Here is a 19827-nt window from a genome sequence, read left to right as displayed (position 1 = left end):
TAAATTTCTCTCACTAGATTGAGATTAGGGTGTGTTTATAAATGTCTTCTTACCGGGGAGGGGTGTGTTTATATATGTGTGTTTATGTGTGCATACATATGTATATATGTAGTCTGACACTGTTCTTTACTGAATAATTATGAAGCTTGAAAGACACTGAATTACTTAGGCTCTGATGTTCACCTACATTTTACAACATATTGCTCAAAATGATCATTTGATGATTAAACAAATGCATGGAGACTGCAGAAATAGCAGAGCAGTTTATTTAGCTTGTCTTGACCAATAGCATATTTAGAGTAAGAGAAAAAAATGGCTCTAGCTCTTGATTGTGCCTCATCCCATGGCATGTTCCAGAGACTTTTTTTTTCCTTCCTGCCAACTTTATTTCATTCAGAAGAGTTATGGCTTGGGTGACTTACAGCTGATAATGATAGCTGACCCATTTGTCTTTCTTCTCTCTGCCTCTGTTCCATAATTTCTGAGTAAGACTACTGTTCATTTCAAAGAGATCTCTGTAGAAAGAACTTTAAAGGGTGGTGATTTTAAAAACTTTGACCCTTTTATAGGAACAATGAAGCACTAGTCTTTGCTTTTGCAAGCAACAGAGCAGAACTTTTGCCTTTTGGTAAGCAACAGAAATGTCAACAATAAAAGGAGTAAGCTTGTTGAGACAAAACAGCAAGCCACCAGGCAACCTTATTGCTAATTAAAATGTAGATTGACTATTAGGCAGGATTTTAAAGACATGTTTGAATATGTGAGTATTCGCTAAATAGTTTGCATTATCTTTACGTTTCCATGAAACAAAATTGTATGTGCACTTATATTTTCATACCCGGAAGCACACATAACCACATACATATACAAACATGTAAAATGCATCTAATTTCCAGGAATGGAATTCTGTAGCCTTTCTGTTATCAGGAATCCAGTGGGATTCCTTTTCTTTCTTTTCCTCTCTTTCCTCTTCCCCAGTTTTTCTTTCTGTGTCTCTGCCACCCACTTACCCACTTTCCATCCTATTCTCATCTCATCAAATGTATCATCTAATTCACACTTGAAACTATTTAGCAAGCGATTTACTCTGGTTTTCTTGTGTGTTAGGGGGATGGGAGGGAGGGATATGATGAAGAAGAAATGGACCCAGCTAATTGCAGTATTCCAGTGAACAACACCCTGGCTTCTAAATACAAGGCAACAGCACAATACAGGCCACAAGAAAGATCGGGATTTGTGGTCAGGGTCCCCAGCCTAACTCTCCATTGCCAAGGTCCCTTCTGTTATAGTGGTGGAGAGATGGTGGGGTAGGTGAGCCATAGGGCAGCAGAGCTCTTGCCTAATTCGAAGGAAAGTCTTGGGAATTGAAAGTAGGGTCCAAGCTAAAACACACTTTGGTGCACTAAGCCAACCCTGAACCTACAAACTTCTTAATTTAATTTTATTTAATCTAAAGCTTTATGAAATGATAGGACAAAGGCTGTTCTTTTGCTGCTTAATTCAGAAGTTTGCCTGCCAGGACCATTAGTGAGGGGGCCTTGACTGAGATGAGGTGGGGAAACAGAGGAAATGATATTGGAAGCAGCCAGCAAAACATGGTTTTCATAGTTGGAAGGTTGGTATGTACTGAGTAGAGTGCTTTTCAAGTATTTCGGGACCTCTGAACAGATTTGGACAGTTTCCAGTATTTGAGTTGTCTCTTCAAGGTCAAATAAATGCCAAAGCATTGGCTAAGGCAAGGGCCTGGGGAGAGTAAGATGGTCACGCACCAGGAGCCCTCGTACTGCCTCTGGATGGTGCTGGCCAGGGCTGCCCTAAAGCAATTGCGTTTGCCCCCGATCAGCTTCACCTTGGAATTATTTGATTGCCTGTCATTCTAGGGCATTGATTAGCAAATAAAGTACTAGAGATTTAATATTAAATTGAATAGTCCTGAGGTTACATGGATGACCCTAATAAAACATTTCGTCTAACTTTGGAAACAACCCTAAGAGAGTAATGTTTCTGCGATTATACAAAAGATTTTATTTCCAATGTTGGCTTTTATGCTATAATTCTCAAAAGAAATTTGGAAACTTGCCAAGTTTGTACTGCATTAATTAGGCACACCTAGGTTTAAAATTTGCATTTGAGCAATTACAGAAAACAAACAGTGTTTAAGATTGGACCCTGGCTTGTGGAACTAGACTTGTCCAATGTGCAGTTTGGCAAAATCAAGACTTGTCTCAGGGTACAGACAAAATTCTGCTGCTCACCTAGGGAATACCCAGAGGCTTAAGGCTAATGGGGATCTTTAAAGAGAAACCAGGAAAGAATGCTGTATTGCTGTACACTCCAGTATATAATCTGGTGGGGAAAAAATGCATAAACAAAATCCCTATACAGTGTATCTTTTAAAATATCCCATCATTTATTTAAAATATTTCTTGAAGTTTGTTCTAGGAACTATGCTTAGTGCAGTGTTTGTAAATAGCGACTGTGATGCTTTTCTACTAGGAGAAACTTGAGTTGGTCCACTTCAGAAACATTTTGAATCAGGAGGATAATTAAGGTTTCTTTGGGGTTAGGAAAGGAAATTTTGAGTCTTACATGATTAATGGAGTAGATTTCAGTTTTTCAGGAGCAGATGGTACAGGGACATCTTTTGGGAGAAACCCTGATTGGGAGTCAGAAAGAGCATTCTGTAGTGTGAATTCCCTTGCTAGAGCCTTATTTAGTAGTTGGAGCAGAGTTCACGTCTGGGACCCCTCTGAGAATTAGCCTTTGTCGAGAATAGTGAACCAGGAGGAAACAGAAGTAATATATATTGAAAGGCTTAATCTGATCTCTTGCCTGTCTTCAAAGGAAGCTTCATTTGTAAAGGACATGCATGATCATGGAGAAAGGACCCCCATTAAGCAAGCAGAAATAATAAAAGACTCTCTGTCCAAAGCTGTGGAGCAGGCAGGCTAAAGGACTTGCTCTGGGCCCGATGGGAGACTCTGATGAAACTGAACTAAAATTCATCTCTTGGGTTCCCTTTTCAAGGTCCTCTGCTCAGTAGAGCATACTTCCTTTCTTTGGCTATAAATTAAGATTTATCTGACAAGAAGCTTCCACATGGACACAGAAGAGTTAGAGCATGGCAAAGCAGGATTCACACTCATTCGATTTTGTTTGTTTCTTCCCACTTATCCATTGCTTTGTTTGTGGGGCTGAGGGTGGGTGCTGTATTTTGAGCTGCCCACGCACCTAGGGAGTCGAGGTCATAATGAATATCCTTGAAAGCCACTAAGGGCAAGGGCCAGAGAAGCACCATTTAGGCAGAGGTAATATTTATCCCTGTTTCATCACTTATTCTGCTATGTTGCTGGTGATAATTTGAAAGTATCGTTGTGTCCTAAAAGAGGGGGGAAGCCTCATGGAGTGGTGAAATCCTGGACTGCCTAGAAACTGTCTGGTGTCGTTGTGTACGTATGTATGTGACAAAAGTGGTCTCATTGAATTGTATGTATCTTTCCGTGGTTTGTGTCATGTTCATTTTCTCATACTTTCATACTCAGTGTCTTAGAATGACAGCTATTGGTTTTTGTGATGATAACATCACAGGTGCCCACCCTTTCTAAGTGCTATAAATACTTCAATTTCTTTAATATAAACTTGCCACATTCTTTTAAATCATAGTTAACTTGGCCATTCTCCTTTTGTTTGTCATTTAGGATGCTTTCTGTAATTTTGTTGCTATGAACAACACCTAAACTCCTTACGTGCGTGTTCTGGAGATGTGAGAGTGGTCACAACAGCATAAGAAAATCCAGTCCAAATCATTGGGTAACAGTGGTGGTCTCTGAGGAGAGAAAGGGGCCATGAATTGGGTAGTAGTGAGGGACTTGAAACTTGCATGGAACATTAAGATTTTTCAAGAGAAATATATTCATGTATTGCTTGCATTTTTAAAATTAATTTTTAAAAAGTGAATACACCTAAAAAATGAATTGAGGTACCTAACTTGGCCAACCTGATCTTTTTCACCTCACCTTTACTGTACATCTGCCATAAAGTCCTGAATGTGTGGTTGTGATTGCCAAATGCAATGTTATATGTTGTTGTGTTTTATGGAGTGCTGTATACAGTCATGTGACCCTTATTCTACCATACTTGGCTCTCAGTCATCTGTAAACTCACCATAGAATTCACAAGAAGTAAATACGTCAGTGCGCATTCCAAGTTTTAAAAAAGAAGCCTTTTACTTAAAACAAACACACACACACACACACACACCACACACCAGGGCATAAAATGCATTACTAAGAATCAATTCAATATGAAAAACTACATAGAGCTGAAAAATGTATAATTACTATACCAGCTCTCATTTTATAACTGTACAAATTAGAATTAGTTACACTTTTGCATGTTTGTGTTGTCTCCATTATTGCAAACAATTTAATCTGTAACTCACACTTAAAGGTACAGTTCTGGAGCTTTCATTCTGTACAGCTGTTCAAATTATACCATGTGACTACCCCACAGGCTTAAGTGTGTGGACACAGACATTATCAAAAGGGAGCAGTTAAAAAAAAAAAGAAGAGGGCGAAATCAAATCCTGTATTTTACATTGGCATTTGCCTATCATTGGAAAATAAGATGTTTGCCAGGATAACACTGTTCCCAGCATAGAGGATGACCTTGGGCCTTTATCAAGCCCTCTTGCCCACAAGATATAACATACTTTCAAGGCAGGAGAACTTCCAAAAACAGACCCAATGACACTGTGATAACCATTTCAATCGGGAGCAAATTTCAGTGATCGAAATGGCTTTGAACATTGAACCCCATGAAGATAGAAAATAGCTAGTTTTTCTATTCTGTGTAAGAACAGTCCTTTCTGTAACCATCTGTTCTGTGATCACTCTCCTGGCCAGATCAAATGGTGCCCGTTAGTTTGACTTCCTCAGTTCTTTAAAAGTGCTTTCATATCATGGCTCTGGTCTACCCACACCCTTTTGGCAGGCCCTCGGATGGACATTGCTCTGTAATCAAGTCATCTTTGAATACCCAGAGAGGGTATGTATGTGCACATGCTTACATTCTCCCACACATGTGAACTCTCCCTTTCCAGGTTGAAGAAGAACGTGAGTGTGACCTCTCCCGGAAGCTGTGCCTTAGTTCATACATGTCCTGCTGTTTTCTGAAAGTGTTTTTTTTCCCCTAAGTAAGGATTGAGCCAAAATAAGAAAGGTTTGGCTCTCATTTCTTATTGTACACTTTTATGGAGCTATGTCTTTTTATATTCATTCATCCTGTACATTTATGTTTAGTCCAAAGTCCATTATACGTTTTGGAATCAGAGCTGTCCAATAGAACTTTCTGCAATGAGGAAAACATTGTAAAATCTGTACTGTCCAATATGGTAGCCACTCATTCCCTGTAGCTATTGTACACTTGATTATGACTAGTGCACATGAAGAACTGATTTTTTAATTGTATTTGGTTTTAATTATTTGAAATATCAATAGTCATATGTGGTAGCTATTTTATTATGAGTAGCTATTTTATTTAACATTGCAGCTGTAGATATTTTTGTCCCCTTCGTACAAAACTAGAGAAATAGCAACATTTGTGTTGCAGCCTTTTCACATGAAAAACTATTCCTTTGGTTTAGTTAGCATTAGTTAATTTGCCTCTGGAATTTGAATTTGAATTCTGTCCTCCAAAGTTTATTTTGCAGAAGCCCTAAAAACTTATTTTCATTGAAGTAGTTGTAGGTTTATAGAAAAAACATGGAGAAATTTCAGAGTTCCCATTTACCCACCCTATTATTAGCATCATGTTTAGTGAGGCACATTTGTTACAATTGCTGAAAGAATATTATTATAATTGTACTATTAACAAGAGTCCATGGTTAACATTAGGTTTCACTGTTTGTATAGTACAGTCCTTTAGTTTTTTGTTAAATTTTTATTCTTGTAACATATATACAACCTAAAATTTCCCCTTTTTAACCACATTCAAATGTATAATTCAGTGCCTTTAATTACGTTCCCATTGTTTTGCTACCATCACCACCCTCCAAAACTTTTCCACCACTCCAAATAGAAACAGTACTATTCAAGCACAGTTTCTCCCTCCTCAACCACTCTACCTTCAGCTAGTATGTATGTTGGAAATACATTCAGAAAGCAGAGTAATGCTATGAAATAGGAAAGTGTGTTCACTTCATGAAGCACACCATAAAAGTTTACAGAATGAGGGGGTGTGAGGGTACTTCAGTGGTAGAATTATCGTCTGCCATGCAGGAGTCCTGAGTTTGATTCCCAGCCCATGCACTTCCCAAAAAACAAACAGAAAACAAACAAAAAGTCAACAAGTGGTACCGCAATACAGGATACTCACCTGGAAAAAGAATGAAATGTGACACCTGCCATACAGCAAAAAAAAAAAAAAGTTTACACAATGACTTTCTCAGATTCCTAGTTCTCAGGATCAAATTCACTTGGATTTCAATAAATGACGTTTCTTGAATACGTATGTTTCCTTTTATGAAAAATCAGATTTTTAATTTGGCGCAAATATTCATGCGTCTTTAAGAAGCATTGAAGAGGTGTCACACATTCCTTCCTGCCTGTTGAGTTGTGGGTACAGCTGGCTTAGTGGCCTGCACACAGCCATGACCCTAAGACAAGACCAGTCTTCAACCTCAGGTTTCCAGAAACTCAGTTTTCAGTGCATCGAAATTTCCTGCTGTTCTCATGGGACACTTTGAATGATGAGCAATGATTCTCCAGAAGTGTTATAGAATGAAGCAGTAAACATGCAGATTTACACAGCTATCCCCACCCCATTCTTCACACATGCCGCCAAAGATAATACTCTCACAGAGAAACTGCCAAGATTCCCAAGCTCCTCTTTGAAGGCTCCTTCTCTTTACTTAGAGGCCAACCAGGATGCACAGAAAGCACAACTGATACCGCTTGGATAATTATTGACTAGTTTTGGCATTGACGGTCGAGGCTATATTCATTTTTCTCTTCCTGGTTGTGTTTCACCAAGGTTGGTTATTTCTGGATGGAGGCTTGATGGTTTTGGTTCTTTGTGTTGAGAACTTCAGCAACTGAGACAAAGGTAAATTGTCAAGCACTCCTATGACCTTTTATCTTTATGTCTATGGTTTTGAGTTTGTGGGTGAGGGCAAGATATGTAAGATTGTTTAGTCTATTTTGTACATACCCTCGCTTCTTGACAGATGTTCTGAGTTGGAAAAAAAATGCCTTATTTGTGGCAGAGGGATGCGGTGGAGAATGTGTTTTTATAAAAATCTAAATGTTCACATAAAACAGCATGTGGGCAGCTGGAGAACAAGGCAACCAACCCAGGCATGCCTTCCTCTTTTGAATCCATGTGTGGATCATCCCTTGATTCTTTTGGATACAGTCTGCATCTTCTATAGCTGGCTCCCTACCTCTCTTTCATCTTCCTGTGCTTTGGGGAGGTAACCATTACAAGCAGAAGTTACTGGGGTAAAATGTCTCTCTTGGTCAGGCTTGCTCTCCTTGGACCCTCCTATGTCCTTTCCCCCAGGTCTCTAGGCCCCCCCCCACCCCTGCTCCTTCCTGCCCTCACCAGATGGGGTGACGGCCTTTGACCTCCTGTACCAGGAACCCACCTGTGACTCTTTTCTCTCTATCTGAGAAGTATGGGTTTGGGGAATTGCATTGCCAAAAAGGAGATGTTTCTCAGAAGTGTCTGTTCAGCTAAATGTTCAGCCACTGACTTTCAGTGCTGACTAGATGTACGAGTGATATGCTTTTCCCTTTTCCTAACACTCTTTTCATGAAGTTGCAGTCCACCCCAGCTGTTGAGATGGTCTCTTCAGTGTGCTGATATAATTTAAAAGTTATACCAGGCAATTATCAGAATATGTTTTAAGGATGATCTTTCTACATAATATTTTGTCTTCATCTATTGTAATGTTTCTTTAGTAATAAAAAATAAAGTTTTCTTTCTCTATAGCCAGGTTCCTTATACTCCTGTTTCCTCACCTTGAAATATCCTGGGGCAGTGGAAAGAAAGCTAGACCGAGTTCCTGCCACTAACGATGTGAGTGTGCCTTGAAAGGACTATGCCAGGTGATTGCTGAAGTGTCCCTCAGCTCCAGGAGTCTGCGATTCTGTTCCTTCCAGAGCCTGTGTCTCCTCCCCAACTCTCATTTCAGCCACTTCTTCTCTTTGTCTCCCATGGATCATGGCAGACTCCCAGCAGCCCCTGGTCTGCTATGGCAACTCTTGCAATGTCACAAGACTCAGGCAGTACCCCTTTGTGTTTAGCAATGTGAATTCATACTGCCGAAGGGTTAATCTTCCAAAACTAAGTGCAGATTGGGTAAAATAAGAAAGGATCAATGGCTGTACCCTGCCATGAGTGGGGCATTCAATCATTCAGGTTCCTAGCCAGATTTTTAGAAATCTGCATCACAGAGTCACCTGGGCGTCACACCCTGAGGAACTCTGGGTTAATGTGTGGCAAACAGAAATATCAAGTTTATGTGCCTATAGGGTAGTTTTCATTGGCATGAGCTTAAGCATAGGAAAAATGGCCTTGGTAGTGTTAATTTTTTTATGGGCAGTTGCATAATAGCTGGTCTTGGAATGTTAGCAGTACTGATGCAGAACTAAAAACGTTACCCTGAGACATTTTAAAGGAGCAATAAATATCTGGTTTTAAAACATAGACATTAAAAATTATAAACCTGGAAAGCCTTTTTTGGTTGTTGTTTTTTTTAAACAGTGGAGTGTTAATGGTGACTTGTTCCTTCCCTGGCTTTCTCAATAAGCGCCTTTTTGGCTGGGTAATTTAATGATTCTTTGATTATTCTAACACTGGCAACTTTATGCTTCAACGAAAAGGTGCCTGGCCATGAGAGGGTGCCTCTTTCCAGGATGCCATGTCCCCACAGGGGGAGGATTTGGCTGGGCGTAGAGCTCGGGGCTGCACTCCTGGGTGGGCTGTGCCAGGGCATTCTTGGGTATGCAGGGAGTGGCCTGCAAGGAAGACAGGCTTTGCTTGCAAACCTGGATTGCGTGCACTCGGCGCATGCTCAGGAAACCCTCTGTGGTGCCAGGGTGCTTGGAGACAGCTGAACATTGGGACTTAACTCCTGTTGGTGTAATGAGACAGGTCCCTGCCACGATTTACATGGGCTGGGGTGGGGGTTGGTCGACCGGGGGAGTATACCTTGCATTTTCATATGGCCAAGAAGGACTCAACCACTTGTTGCCACTTTCAAAACATTTAAAAAAAAAAGAGAGAGAGCGAGAGAGAAAAGAAATTTCGTTATCTTGATTTTTTCTTGATCAATCAAGAAAAATTAATTTGTGCCTAATTAATTTTCTCTTGGCTTCAACATTTTCTCACTAATATTTTATTATAAATCTGGGCCATTGTTTTTGCGTTGGCTGTATGACTATCAATGTAATGACTAAGTATTATTCTATCCTTGTATGATCATTTACTTTCCTCTCCCCCATTATGAGTTACTTTCATGATTTGTAACTTTATACCATGAAACTTAATACCACAATAAATATACTGATGAACATAACTTTTATTTTTCATTGAAGTAAAATTATCAAGATCCTCAAGCCTAAGTGTCTAAGTGTTTTTATGCCTATTACAAAATTTTGTTCCTTGCTTTCCAAAAGAGTTCTAACAGTTTGCAAAGTGTAGCATATGAATGTTCTTAGCTGTAGGGAGTTTAACATTTACTTTTTTTATACAAAATTTTATTAGATATACAGATGGTATATATAATATAAATTACATACATATACATATGTATTATAGCAGATATAAGAGGGAGACTTGAAATTTCCTTATATTGAATCTCTCGATTATATATGAAGGTGAGCAATTTTTTCATGTACTTAAGATTTGTTTTTCTCTTATTTGGATGTTTATTTCTGTCTTCTCTCTTCTGTGGTTTTTATGTATTTGACTTAACTAGCTAGCTAGATGTCAGCCCTTTAGTGTAGTACATCTTTAAACAAAATATTATTTATTAACTAATTCTGATACTAGTGAACAGGCTAGAACATTTCTGATGGGGGCGCTGGTGAGTTTGTAACCACTATACATTGTCTGTGTTTGTTGGCTATGCTTGAACACGAACGGTGAAATGATTCTTTTAATAATGCTTCTGTTTGGAAAATGTACACAGCACCTATGCTTTGGGTCAAGTGAATGAACTTTCTAAAATATATGTGTATGTATCTTTTATGGAGACAGACATTAGACAACAATCTATCTGGATCCCCTTAATAGCAGGCGGTGTCATAATGAAAACCTGTTCTCTTTTTTAAAGTCCATGGAATATTGAAGAAACGGAAGGTATTCCTGTAATTAAAAAGAGCACCAAAGAACTAGAATAGTCAGCTTCTGGTGTCAGAGAAGTCTGAATTTGAAAACATACTCAAGATATACCTGGGTGCCAGAGGCGAATGATAGGCCTCATTTTCCTGGCATTAAGTGAGGTTAGAGTAGGGTTCCTTTTACAGAGAGGATGGCCAGGATTTTTATTGAGCAGGATGCCAGACAAATTAGGAAGCATGTTCTAATGTGGCAAGAGATGAGCTGGAATCCAATACTGTTTTCTGCCACAGCAAACCTATAAAACAGGATGTAATTTTCATTCTCAAGTCATACCAGGTTTGTGTTTAGAGTTCATAGTAGCTAAATTCAATGTGTTTTGATGAGAACATTTTGTCTGCACAGTATTCCAAATTTGTTAGCAAGGAGACATTTTAATAAGTGACTTCTAGCACAAGGAGTCAACGGCTGATTTTTTTTTTCTTTTAAAAACTCTGTACAAAGATATAGGATAGAGACATGGGCAATCTCTTTCAAAAGGTTAGAAACGTGGCACAATGAGTCTAACCCTCACTTAATCATTAACCTAACACCCTACCTTGGGTAGAAGGAGCATTCAACAAACTCTCCATGCCTAAGTTTGTTGATCTAAAAAAGAAGGGCATCGACATAATGGCAGCCAGTCCAGCTCAGCCTGTTTTTAGAACACAAAAGTAAATGCTTGAAGACTGGGCTTTGCGTGCACTGAGGGTAACGGCACCCACACATGCAAAATATGATTCCATAACTGGTCATGTTAAGGTCCTTATGCCCTTTATTCCTTAAAGAACTCCTTGAGAATTCAGACCCTGGTCTAATAATTCCAGGCCCGATTTTGCTGCTGTTTCCTACTTAGATCCAGTTAGTAATAAGAAAGAACTTGTATGTCTCTCCCCCCCCCTCACAGAATTCTTAAACAAGCATTGGGTGTGTGGTAAATGGAGGGTTTCAATAAATGTTTTGTAAAGGCCAATTATTCAGTCAATATTGAATTGTGTGCTAGGAAATACAGCAGCTTAGCTACAGGGAAGATGCCCATGTAGTGTTGGCATCTGTTTGGTAGGAAATGTTCTGAAATGGCCTGGCCTTCTTCCAGAATTTGATTATTCATAAATCTATTGAGTGTGGTAAGTTGCATTATTAGCATTTAATCTTTTATTGAGGCAAACTCAGGAGGCTGAAATCTATTTGCTTTAGCAAGCTTGTTCGCTGATAAATGTGTGATTTAAAATTTTCCTTGTGTGAATTCCTCAGTACAAGAAAAACACAGCTGGGTAGAGCGCAGATCATATTTATCTTTTCATTAACTAAAGTACAAGAAGATAGCATCATTGGAAGCTCACAAGGAGGGATTGCTAAAGAACAGTCCTTCTCCTGTTTGCACACCCACTTGAGGAAAGCTTTCCAAACAAGTATTTGAGATACTTGTGAGAAAAGCCAGTTGAATCGTCAAAAGAAGACTAAGTGAATGTATAAAAGTGGTTGGATTTCAGATAACATTTTCCCCCTGAGTGTTTAAATTGGTTAAATATTAGAGGAAGGGAGATAATAACACAGTTTATCACCATAAACTTAGACCTATATCTTTTTACACAAGGTTGGGTATGAAAGGCATATCAAAGATTTTCCATCCCAGATGATTTAGTTTCAGCTTGGTAAAGGGCATTCTTGGTAGAAAAAGATTGTTTGGATGTTAATTGCCAAATGAGAACATGGAAACTTTGTATAGACTTTATTTCATATGTAGAAAAATACTTTTTGCTTCTTTTGAATAACATAATTAATAAATTGCCATTGTGGGCTTTTCAAATATATGTTTAAATTTTCATATATGTATGAAAATGATTCTCTCCACTAGAGGGAAGACTGAAAAATTCTGAGAGATTTTAGGGCTACCTATTTGCAATATGTACTCAACAAGGCTATTATTAGAAGTCTTCCAGAATGAAATAAGTGACTTCTGATTTATGTGTATTTATAATAAATTCCTCACTTGAGAGAGTAAGATGCAATTATAGGAGTCTTTTCCCTGCATCCTCACTTCCATAGGGGTTAGGACTGTTCTTGTTTCTACAGGTTTTCCGGCTCCTGGAAAATGGCCTATATACGGTAAGTAGGTGACCTGTGATTACAGACTTATTTGTGTGTCACTGCAGTATTGGTGGGCTCTGCAAAAATAACTAAATTGGAGATCTGTTCTTCTGTCACCTTTCCTATCACATGCCTAAAGTATCCAACGAGGAACAGGGAAAGGGGAGAATAGAAAAGGGGGTTTCCTTTCCGAGCAAATGCCCCAGAGCTCCAAGCACCACAAGCTCGCTTCTGCCCTGGACCACCAAGACTAACTAAGCTAGTGTTCAATCAGATTGGAGTTGATTGGACACAGCCTGGACTAAGGTTAACCTCATCCTGACCTTCCATACCCTAAGTCCCCAGGTCCTTTTCCCAGAGGGAGCTAGAACTGGATCAGGGTGGCTTGCTCTTGTTTCAGTTTTTCTGTCCTATTCAAATTGCCTGAGTTTTGTGCTGAAGTATTTTCTGCTGGTGATGACATTTATTACAGCTTTAGATTGCTTTAATGGACACTCATTTAAATTGTTATCTGTTGGCTTGTGTGTTCTTGGGATTCTAACTGCTCCCCCCTCCCTTATATTTCTTTCATTTTAAAAACAGCAGCCCAACATCCAAGTTTTCCTTTTTCATATGGATACTTTTGAATGATGTCGGAAAAAGTACATATGGGCAGTTGGAAATGACAACTAGTAAAATGAAAGCATATCCTTAAGAACATCTAGCCCACCTTGCTTGGTTTACTTAGAGAGCTTTCCAAAGGTGATGCAGTTCATGGAAGACCAAGGACTAGAACCCAGACTTGAAGTGCTTTTTCAACTTCCTTCTTTCCCCTGTTATAAGTTATAGATATTCCCAAAACAGTGGCTTAAAATTTAAAAGATGTCTGAAGGGGATGCTCACATAGAAAAAGAATGAAATGTGGCCCCTGCCATACAGCAAACTGAAAAAAGAGAAATGAAAAGAAGTCTGAATGCTGGCAGCCAATGGCTGGTATAGCAACTCCATGATGTCATCAGAAACCCTGGATCCTTTTACCTTCCTGCTCTACTATCGTTAGGTGTGACCTCCATCCTCACGTTCTCAAGATAGTTTCAAAGCACCATTCATACTATGCAATTTATAAGCAAGAAACGGGTCAAGAACAACAAGAGTATAGCATGCCAGTAGTCAGCTCTCTTGGAAGGGGTTTTCTAGAAGTCTGTAGCCAGGGATATTCTGCTCACATCTGATTTATCAGAACTATCCCAGCTGTAGGGCAAGTTGGAAAATGTTTCCTTCCCACCTTCCTTCCTTTCTCCCTCCCTTCCCTCCCTCCCTTCAATCATAATGCCTGGAATAAAATTGAACTTTATTAATAAGGTAAAAAAAAGAAAATTGTTGTTGGCTATGCAACTTGTTGTTCTGCTACCAAGAACTGTATATTCAGTAATTATTTTAGGGTTTGCAAACACAATGTTGTAGAACTTTTTTTTTTTATCCAGTTCATTTCCTCAAATTGCCAGTATGAAGACATCAGATATTACATGGAACCAGAAATGCGGGTTGCTTTGTGAGGATGAGCAACAGGAGGGAAACTTAGATATTATCATCTCTGAATTGTATAGTGGCTCACCATTTTAGCAAGATGCTGTTCCCATTGTTTCCATTGACTGGAGAGTGAGTGTCAGTGAACAGCAATGCTGACTTCACCTAGACATGCTTCCCATTATAAAGAACAAACGAAAACCATTTAAATATTCAGAGGTAGCAAACGTTGGTTTATCTGGCTCTGTATATTAAATGGATACACAAATTTTAAAAGCCTAAAGTTGCAATCCATGTTAAGTAATTTAGGAACTTGACTAATTGACAGAACTAACCAGGTCCAAGTGAGGGGATGTAAACATACTCACATAGCTTTACTAGCTAGTAGATGCAAAACTGAGGAGGGTTTACTTGCCAATATTCTATTAGTTATGAGATTTATGTTCTGCTTAAGCTATGGATTTATCTCTTACTAAGATTTCCTTTGTTGAGCTAATTCCTTGCATTTATGTTGATTCTTTAAAGGAAGACATTACCAAACTGAGAACACTCCTGAATGTCTGACTGGCAGCCATGTAACCTCATAACTAGCACACTCTGCACATAGTTTTCATTCTTAACAAGATACAGATTAGAGACCTCTGAAGTCATCAAGGGGATTTCAGTAAAACTGGGAGACGCCTATACTTGAAAGTCCATTAATGCCACCCTATCTAAGTAGGGAATGGTGTATAGTCCAGTGCTACTGACTTGTATCTTCATAGCCACTGACACCACAGTAGTACCAGGGGACAGGAGAAGGCCCAGAGAAGGGAAAGGATTGGAGAGAATTAGAATCTGATGTGTCACTGATATCCATGAGAAAATGCAGTCTCCATCTGAGGTAAATTCTCTCTTTTCCCATTAGACCTTTCCTAAAGTGTTTGACTTGATATGTACTCACTTTTTATTTGATTCTCCTGCTGCTGCTGGGGCAGGTGGGAACCAACGACCTGTATGTCACCAGCTCTCTGACACCACACCCCTTCGCTTCACATCTCTAATCTGAAAAGGGCCTAATGAGAAGCTTTGTCAACCTGCATTCTCCAATGATCACTACTGAGTCACATTCCAAATTGTCACAATTTTAAAAGTCAACTCTATAGAACTAGAAGTTAGAGACGTAACATTAAAATGGGTAAGATATTAGCGATTCTTAAGTGCATTTTCACAACATAGCTGGTACAATTCCTGCTATAGAGCAAGAATATTGTGAATATTATCTAATGACTCTGTTTCTTTGGCACCAATCTCTGTCTGCACCCGGGGTGTGTGTGTCTCTTTCTCAGGATGCCACCACACTTGGCTGCCGTAGCTTATCAACACAGGGCCTACAAAGGGGGTCCTATATATTAGGCACAACATGACCTATATGGCCAGGGCCGACCTCAGCTTATGACCCCCATTAGTGGTGCAGTGAGTTAGAATGAATAGCTCAAGGATGGCCTTGCTGGCCATGTATCATAGCACAGGCTAAGTGTTAAAAAAAAATCTTCCCCTACATTGGGGTTGATATATGTGGCTAGAAAATTGGCAGCTGAGCTTTCTCTGACTTCTTTTGGCTTTGCTTCTGCTTAGGCAGAGCCTCGTGGGTGGGGTTCTTGGTAGTTTAGCTCCTGTGTGGTGTAACTGCACACAGCCAGTGAGCCACAAACAAGCAGGACTCCCGGGCCTCCTCTCCTTCCCTGGGCAGCACCCTGAGCAGCAGGCTGAGGGAAGGACCACTGCCAGTGGGCAGGATCAGGGGAGGGGTGGGGTGGGGGCTCTATGCAACATTAGGCTTAAACCCTTACTCTTTATGTAGAAAATTTTGGAATTTTATGTAAAATAAATAAATTAGGCCAACATAGTGTGGTGATTTTGACATCATATGGGAACTAGAGCTACATCTCACCTAGAAAGGATGAGATGATGCAGGGGAAAGGGTCCCAGCCTTGGCCTCTGATTATTTGCACAACTTAGGGGAGTTAGCATCTCTAGGTCAACTTCCCTATCTACTTACCAAGGGTGTTGACTAGAAATGCTGAGGCCCTCTCTCTCATTCTGTGATCTCATAGGGACTTAGCCTCAGACATGAGATCATATTTCTCTCTCATATTTTGCTTTTTGTAAAATTATTGATTCATTGATCTATAGCACCAGTATGTCCAAAAAGTACTTGAGAAGCTTGCAGCAAAGATGTAGTACGATAAAAACAAGGACAACTAATATAAGATAAATGCTAAGAAGTGAAAGGAAAAGGGATTTTTTAAAAAGGATATTTAATCAGTTCTGAAGAAAGCTATAAGATAAAGAATCTGTCTCTGAGGTTCCAGCAGCCAAGGCAAAAAAGCAAGCTGCACCAATTTATAGACCAGAAAATGGCACATGGTATTTATTTTCCCATGTTGTACATTAGATTCAAATTTTCTCCAGAGATTTGGGTGTTATATTATCACGTTTTGCATAATATACTTTGATTTCAAATTTTAATAGCAAATCTGTAAATCCTGGATCCTAGAATACCTAACATCTGAATCTACCCTATGAGGAAGTGATCTTATTCTTATTCAATATTAGTTGATGCCACAGGTTATTTTCCTATCTCTGCATTTGCTTTCCCATTGCTGTGGGGTGTAGTTATCATTTTATCCTCAGGTAGAATAAGAGAGTATTTTCATTTGTTATTTTTCTAGCAACAAGCTGAGAATTGGATATATTTGAGGGAAACAAAAATAATTTTAATTACAAATAAACATTTCATTGATGATTTAGGATTTGTAGTTGTATTTCCCCGATTTCTTAAATTCTTTCATTTAAAACAGGGGAAAGACATTATTATATAGGCAAATGTGTCCTTGTTTTTAGATATTATATGATATATTATTTAGATATTAGATCTTTTATTAATCTTTTATATTTTAACTTCTATTTAACTTTTAAAAATAAACTCAATATTATTTAATATTCAGGAGTGAATAAATTGGGATCCAGAATTAACATTTTGTTTTTCTTTCACTCTTATTCATGAATAAAAGAACATTTAAAAAGAAACTCTGTGTGTGCATGCACATGTGAGCATGTGTGTATGCATATATGTGCATGTGCATGCACGTGTGTCTATGTGGGTAGCAGAGGAAAATGATTTCTGTGTGATTTAAAGAGAGATTTACACTTAGAAGTTCCCATTCCATCTGTTCTCTGTGGCAAGACTTAAATCCTTTTTTATCTTTAGGAAAAAGGAACAAATAACTAGTGCAAGCCCAGCTCATTGTTTATGAGCAATTCGTGGATTTTCTGGCTTTTCATCATAAGAAAAGACTGTATTAGGGAGAAGACAGCTGAGCTGGAGTGAAGGAGATGCATCCTCAATTCAGCCTCCAGTCCCGGTATAGGTGGCATGCAGCTAGGTTAATGCAACTCCTTGCCTCATATAGAAAAGACAAACCTCCTTGGGGCAAAATCAAAACAAATTCATTTTTTTCTGTTAGTGTATTAGTCAGCATAATTAATGCTAGTTGCCTCAATGGACAATCCCCCAAAAGTGGTTTAACACAACAGTAGTTTATGTCTTGCTCAATCAAAGTCCATTGCTGGTTGGTGGAGTTATTTCTCCAGAAAGGAGCATGAGGACCCTGGTTTCCTTGGGATGCCATCATCACAGCATGTGGCTTATAATTCACCCAGGGAGGGGAAGAGGGGGAGAAAAATCCCTGACTTTTAAGAGTCTCAGACTGAAGTAGCCCATCATTTTCACTCACATCCCTTTTGCCAAACTCAGTCACAAGGCTGACTCAGTGCAAGCAGAGCTGGAAAATGAGGGGATTAAGTTAATATGGTACAGGAAAAGCAGAGCCATTTTTTTTTCCTAGAAGTGTCTTGTGTATGAACAAAGTGTCTTGTAGATGAATCGTGGAGGGTGTCCCAAAGGGGATAGCATTTGAACCCAGCCATTGCAATTGAGTAAGAGTTTGTCTGGTAAGGAAGATTTTTCTAGGTAGAAAGGCCTGTAATCCTCACATGGCCGGGGGGCAGGCAAAAACCAAAGTGTGTGCCAATATTCTATGAAATTAATGCATATTGTTATTACTAAAATGTCTTTGGTTAGTGGCAGTGTTTGGGAATGGCGAAGTACTTATTATTTTTAATATTTAGGAAGTTGCTATTAGAAGTTAGAATGTAAGCTCCCTGAGGGCAGTCCTTTTTTTTTTTCCCTTATGTTCTGCCCATTGATTTATTCCAAGGACCTAGGGCAGAGCTTGGTTCAAGGTAGGCATTCTGTAAATGTTGGATGAAAAAAATGACAGAACCTGCAAAGGTCTCAGCTCAGTGTGTCTGTTTTATTTCTCCTACAAAAAAACAGGGATAACTGATTCTGTTAAGATTGTCTCTTCATAGTCAAAGATGAAGAAAATAAATGTGCTTTCATTTCCCTGTCCTACCTCAATTTATTCCCTTTGTACTGTCTTTTCTGTGAGGATAAAACCATGCAATTGGGCAGAGCCGAGCAAGTCAGTGGAGCCACAGGTACTGCAGCACTGACAGCACAACCTCCTTTTCTTCTTTGTTAATCTGTAACATGCATTTAGAAGGAAGCTGACTGTGGGCAATCTACATAGAACTTTGAATATCTCAATCATTTGCCACAATGCAGGATTGTGTGTATGTAAGATCTGTTATTGAAAATAGCCAAACAAAACTAATTTGGGTCTATTAGTAAATGGGAAAAAAGATCTTTGTCTTCTAGAATATGTTTAACCATTAAAATAATGTACATTCTAGTTATTTTAGCTTAATTTAGGATGTGATGATTCAAATAGCAGCTGTTAAGGTATGGGTTTTTTGCAAAGAAACAACTTGAGAGGAGAACGGACTGTACAAGTAAGATTGCAAAGGGGATATTTAAACTTGTTAGAGAAGAAGTAGTCTGTGATAATTTGTGATGAAATGTTTTTCATTCTCCTTTCTTATATTTTTGGATCATGAGAACTAATCTCCAATCTATGCATTGGAATTTGATACACAATTAAGTCCCAACCTTCATTAACGATTTGGCATATGTTTGTCATGAGTAGGATGAAATAGTTGAAAATATTCATTAACATGTGACAACTAGATCTATTTCTTCTGCCTGCAAGGAAATTTAAGAATAAATATTTATCCTGTCTTATTTATCTTAGATGCTCCTGTATTGTCTGATAAATAGAAAATCTAGATTTTGTTTCAACATACATCATCATTCTTGACAATTCAGAAACTGAAAAGAGGGAGAAACAGAGCTCTTGTAGAGCTGTTTTAGCAGATTTTGATCATGATGGAATATGGGAGTGAATAGAGAGTGATAAACTCAAGAAGTTCTTTGCCATGAAAGCTACTTTAGCATGAAGCCAAAAAATGAGCGAGGTAGGCTTGCTTTTCACAGATTTAACCAAAAACAGTGACACCATTTCCAACCACAATGCAGAGCCAAAAAAATCATCGCCAGCATGCCAATGTATGCTCCCTAGAGAATAACTGGAAAAATGAGAACCGCCTGTCAGAGATTAAGTTCTATTTCTAAAGCAAGCACACAGCAACTGATGTCTTTTTAACAAAAATGAACATATCACAACAGATGGATTTATTTGCTAGCTTTAGCATGAGTTCTTTAGAACTCCAGTCACTGGGTATGTTCTTTTCCTTGGGAACATTTCAGAATGTGATGAGCAAGGTCAGCCATTTTTGGAACCAAAATAAATGAAACCTTTAGTGGACCAAATGTCAGGGAATCAAATGTTGTATAAAATAAAGGGATACGAGCCTACTAATCCCAACTGTTTTCATTTCCTA

The 19827-nt window shown here is 38.8% G+C and overlaps 1 protein-coding gene across 6 annotated transcripts in view; it reads left to right on the top strand.

Moving 5' to 3' along the window:
* Nucleotides 1-19827, top strand: part of MECOM (MDS1 and EVI1 complex locus) — a 573761-nt gene that overhangs the window by 382570 nt on the left and 171364 nt on the right. Inside the window, exon 3 of one of the 6 annotated variants that reach the window (XM_077160973.1) lies at nucleotides 12460-12492. The exons of 4 other annotated variants lie outside the window; for them this stretch is intronic. In XM_077160973.1, coding sequence (XP_077017088.1) covers nucleotides 12460-12492 — 33 coding nt within the window. Of the gene's footprint in view, nucleotides 1-5937; nucleotides 7105-12459; nucleotides 12493-19827 lie in introns of those variants that run through there. One more of the 6 variants, XM_077160977.1, reaches the window with a different exon arrangement.

Source organism: Tamandua tetradactyla, chromosome 5, assembly GCF_023851605.1.
Source record: "Tamandua tetradactyla isolate mTamTet1 chromosome 5, mTamTet1.pri, whole genome shotgun sequence".
In the NCBI taxonomy this organism is placed as follows: domain Eukaryota; kingdom Metazoa; phylum Chordata; class Mammalia; order Pilosa; family Myrmecophagidae; genus Tamandua; species Tamandua tetradactyla.
The sequence above is the reverse complement of the archived record's forward strand: the minus strand, read 5'-3'. Positions and strand labels throughout refer to the sequence as shown.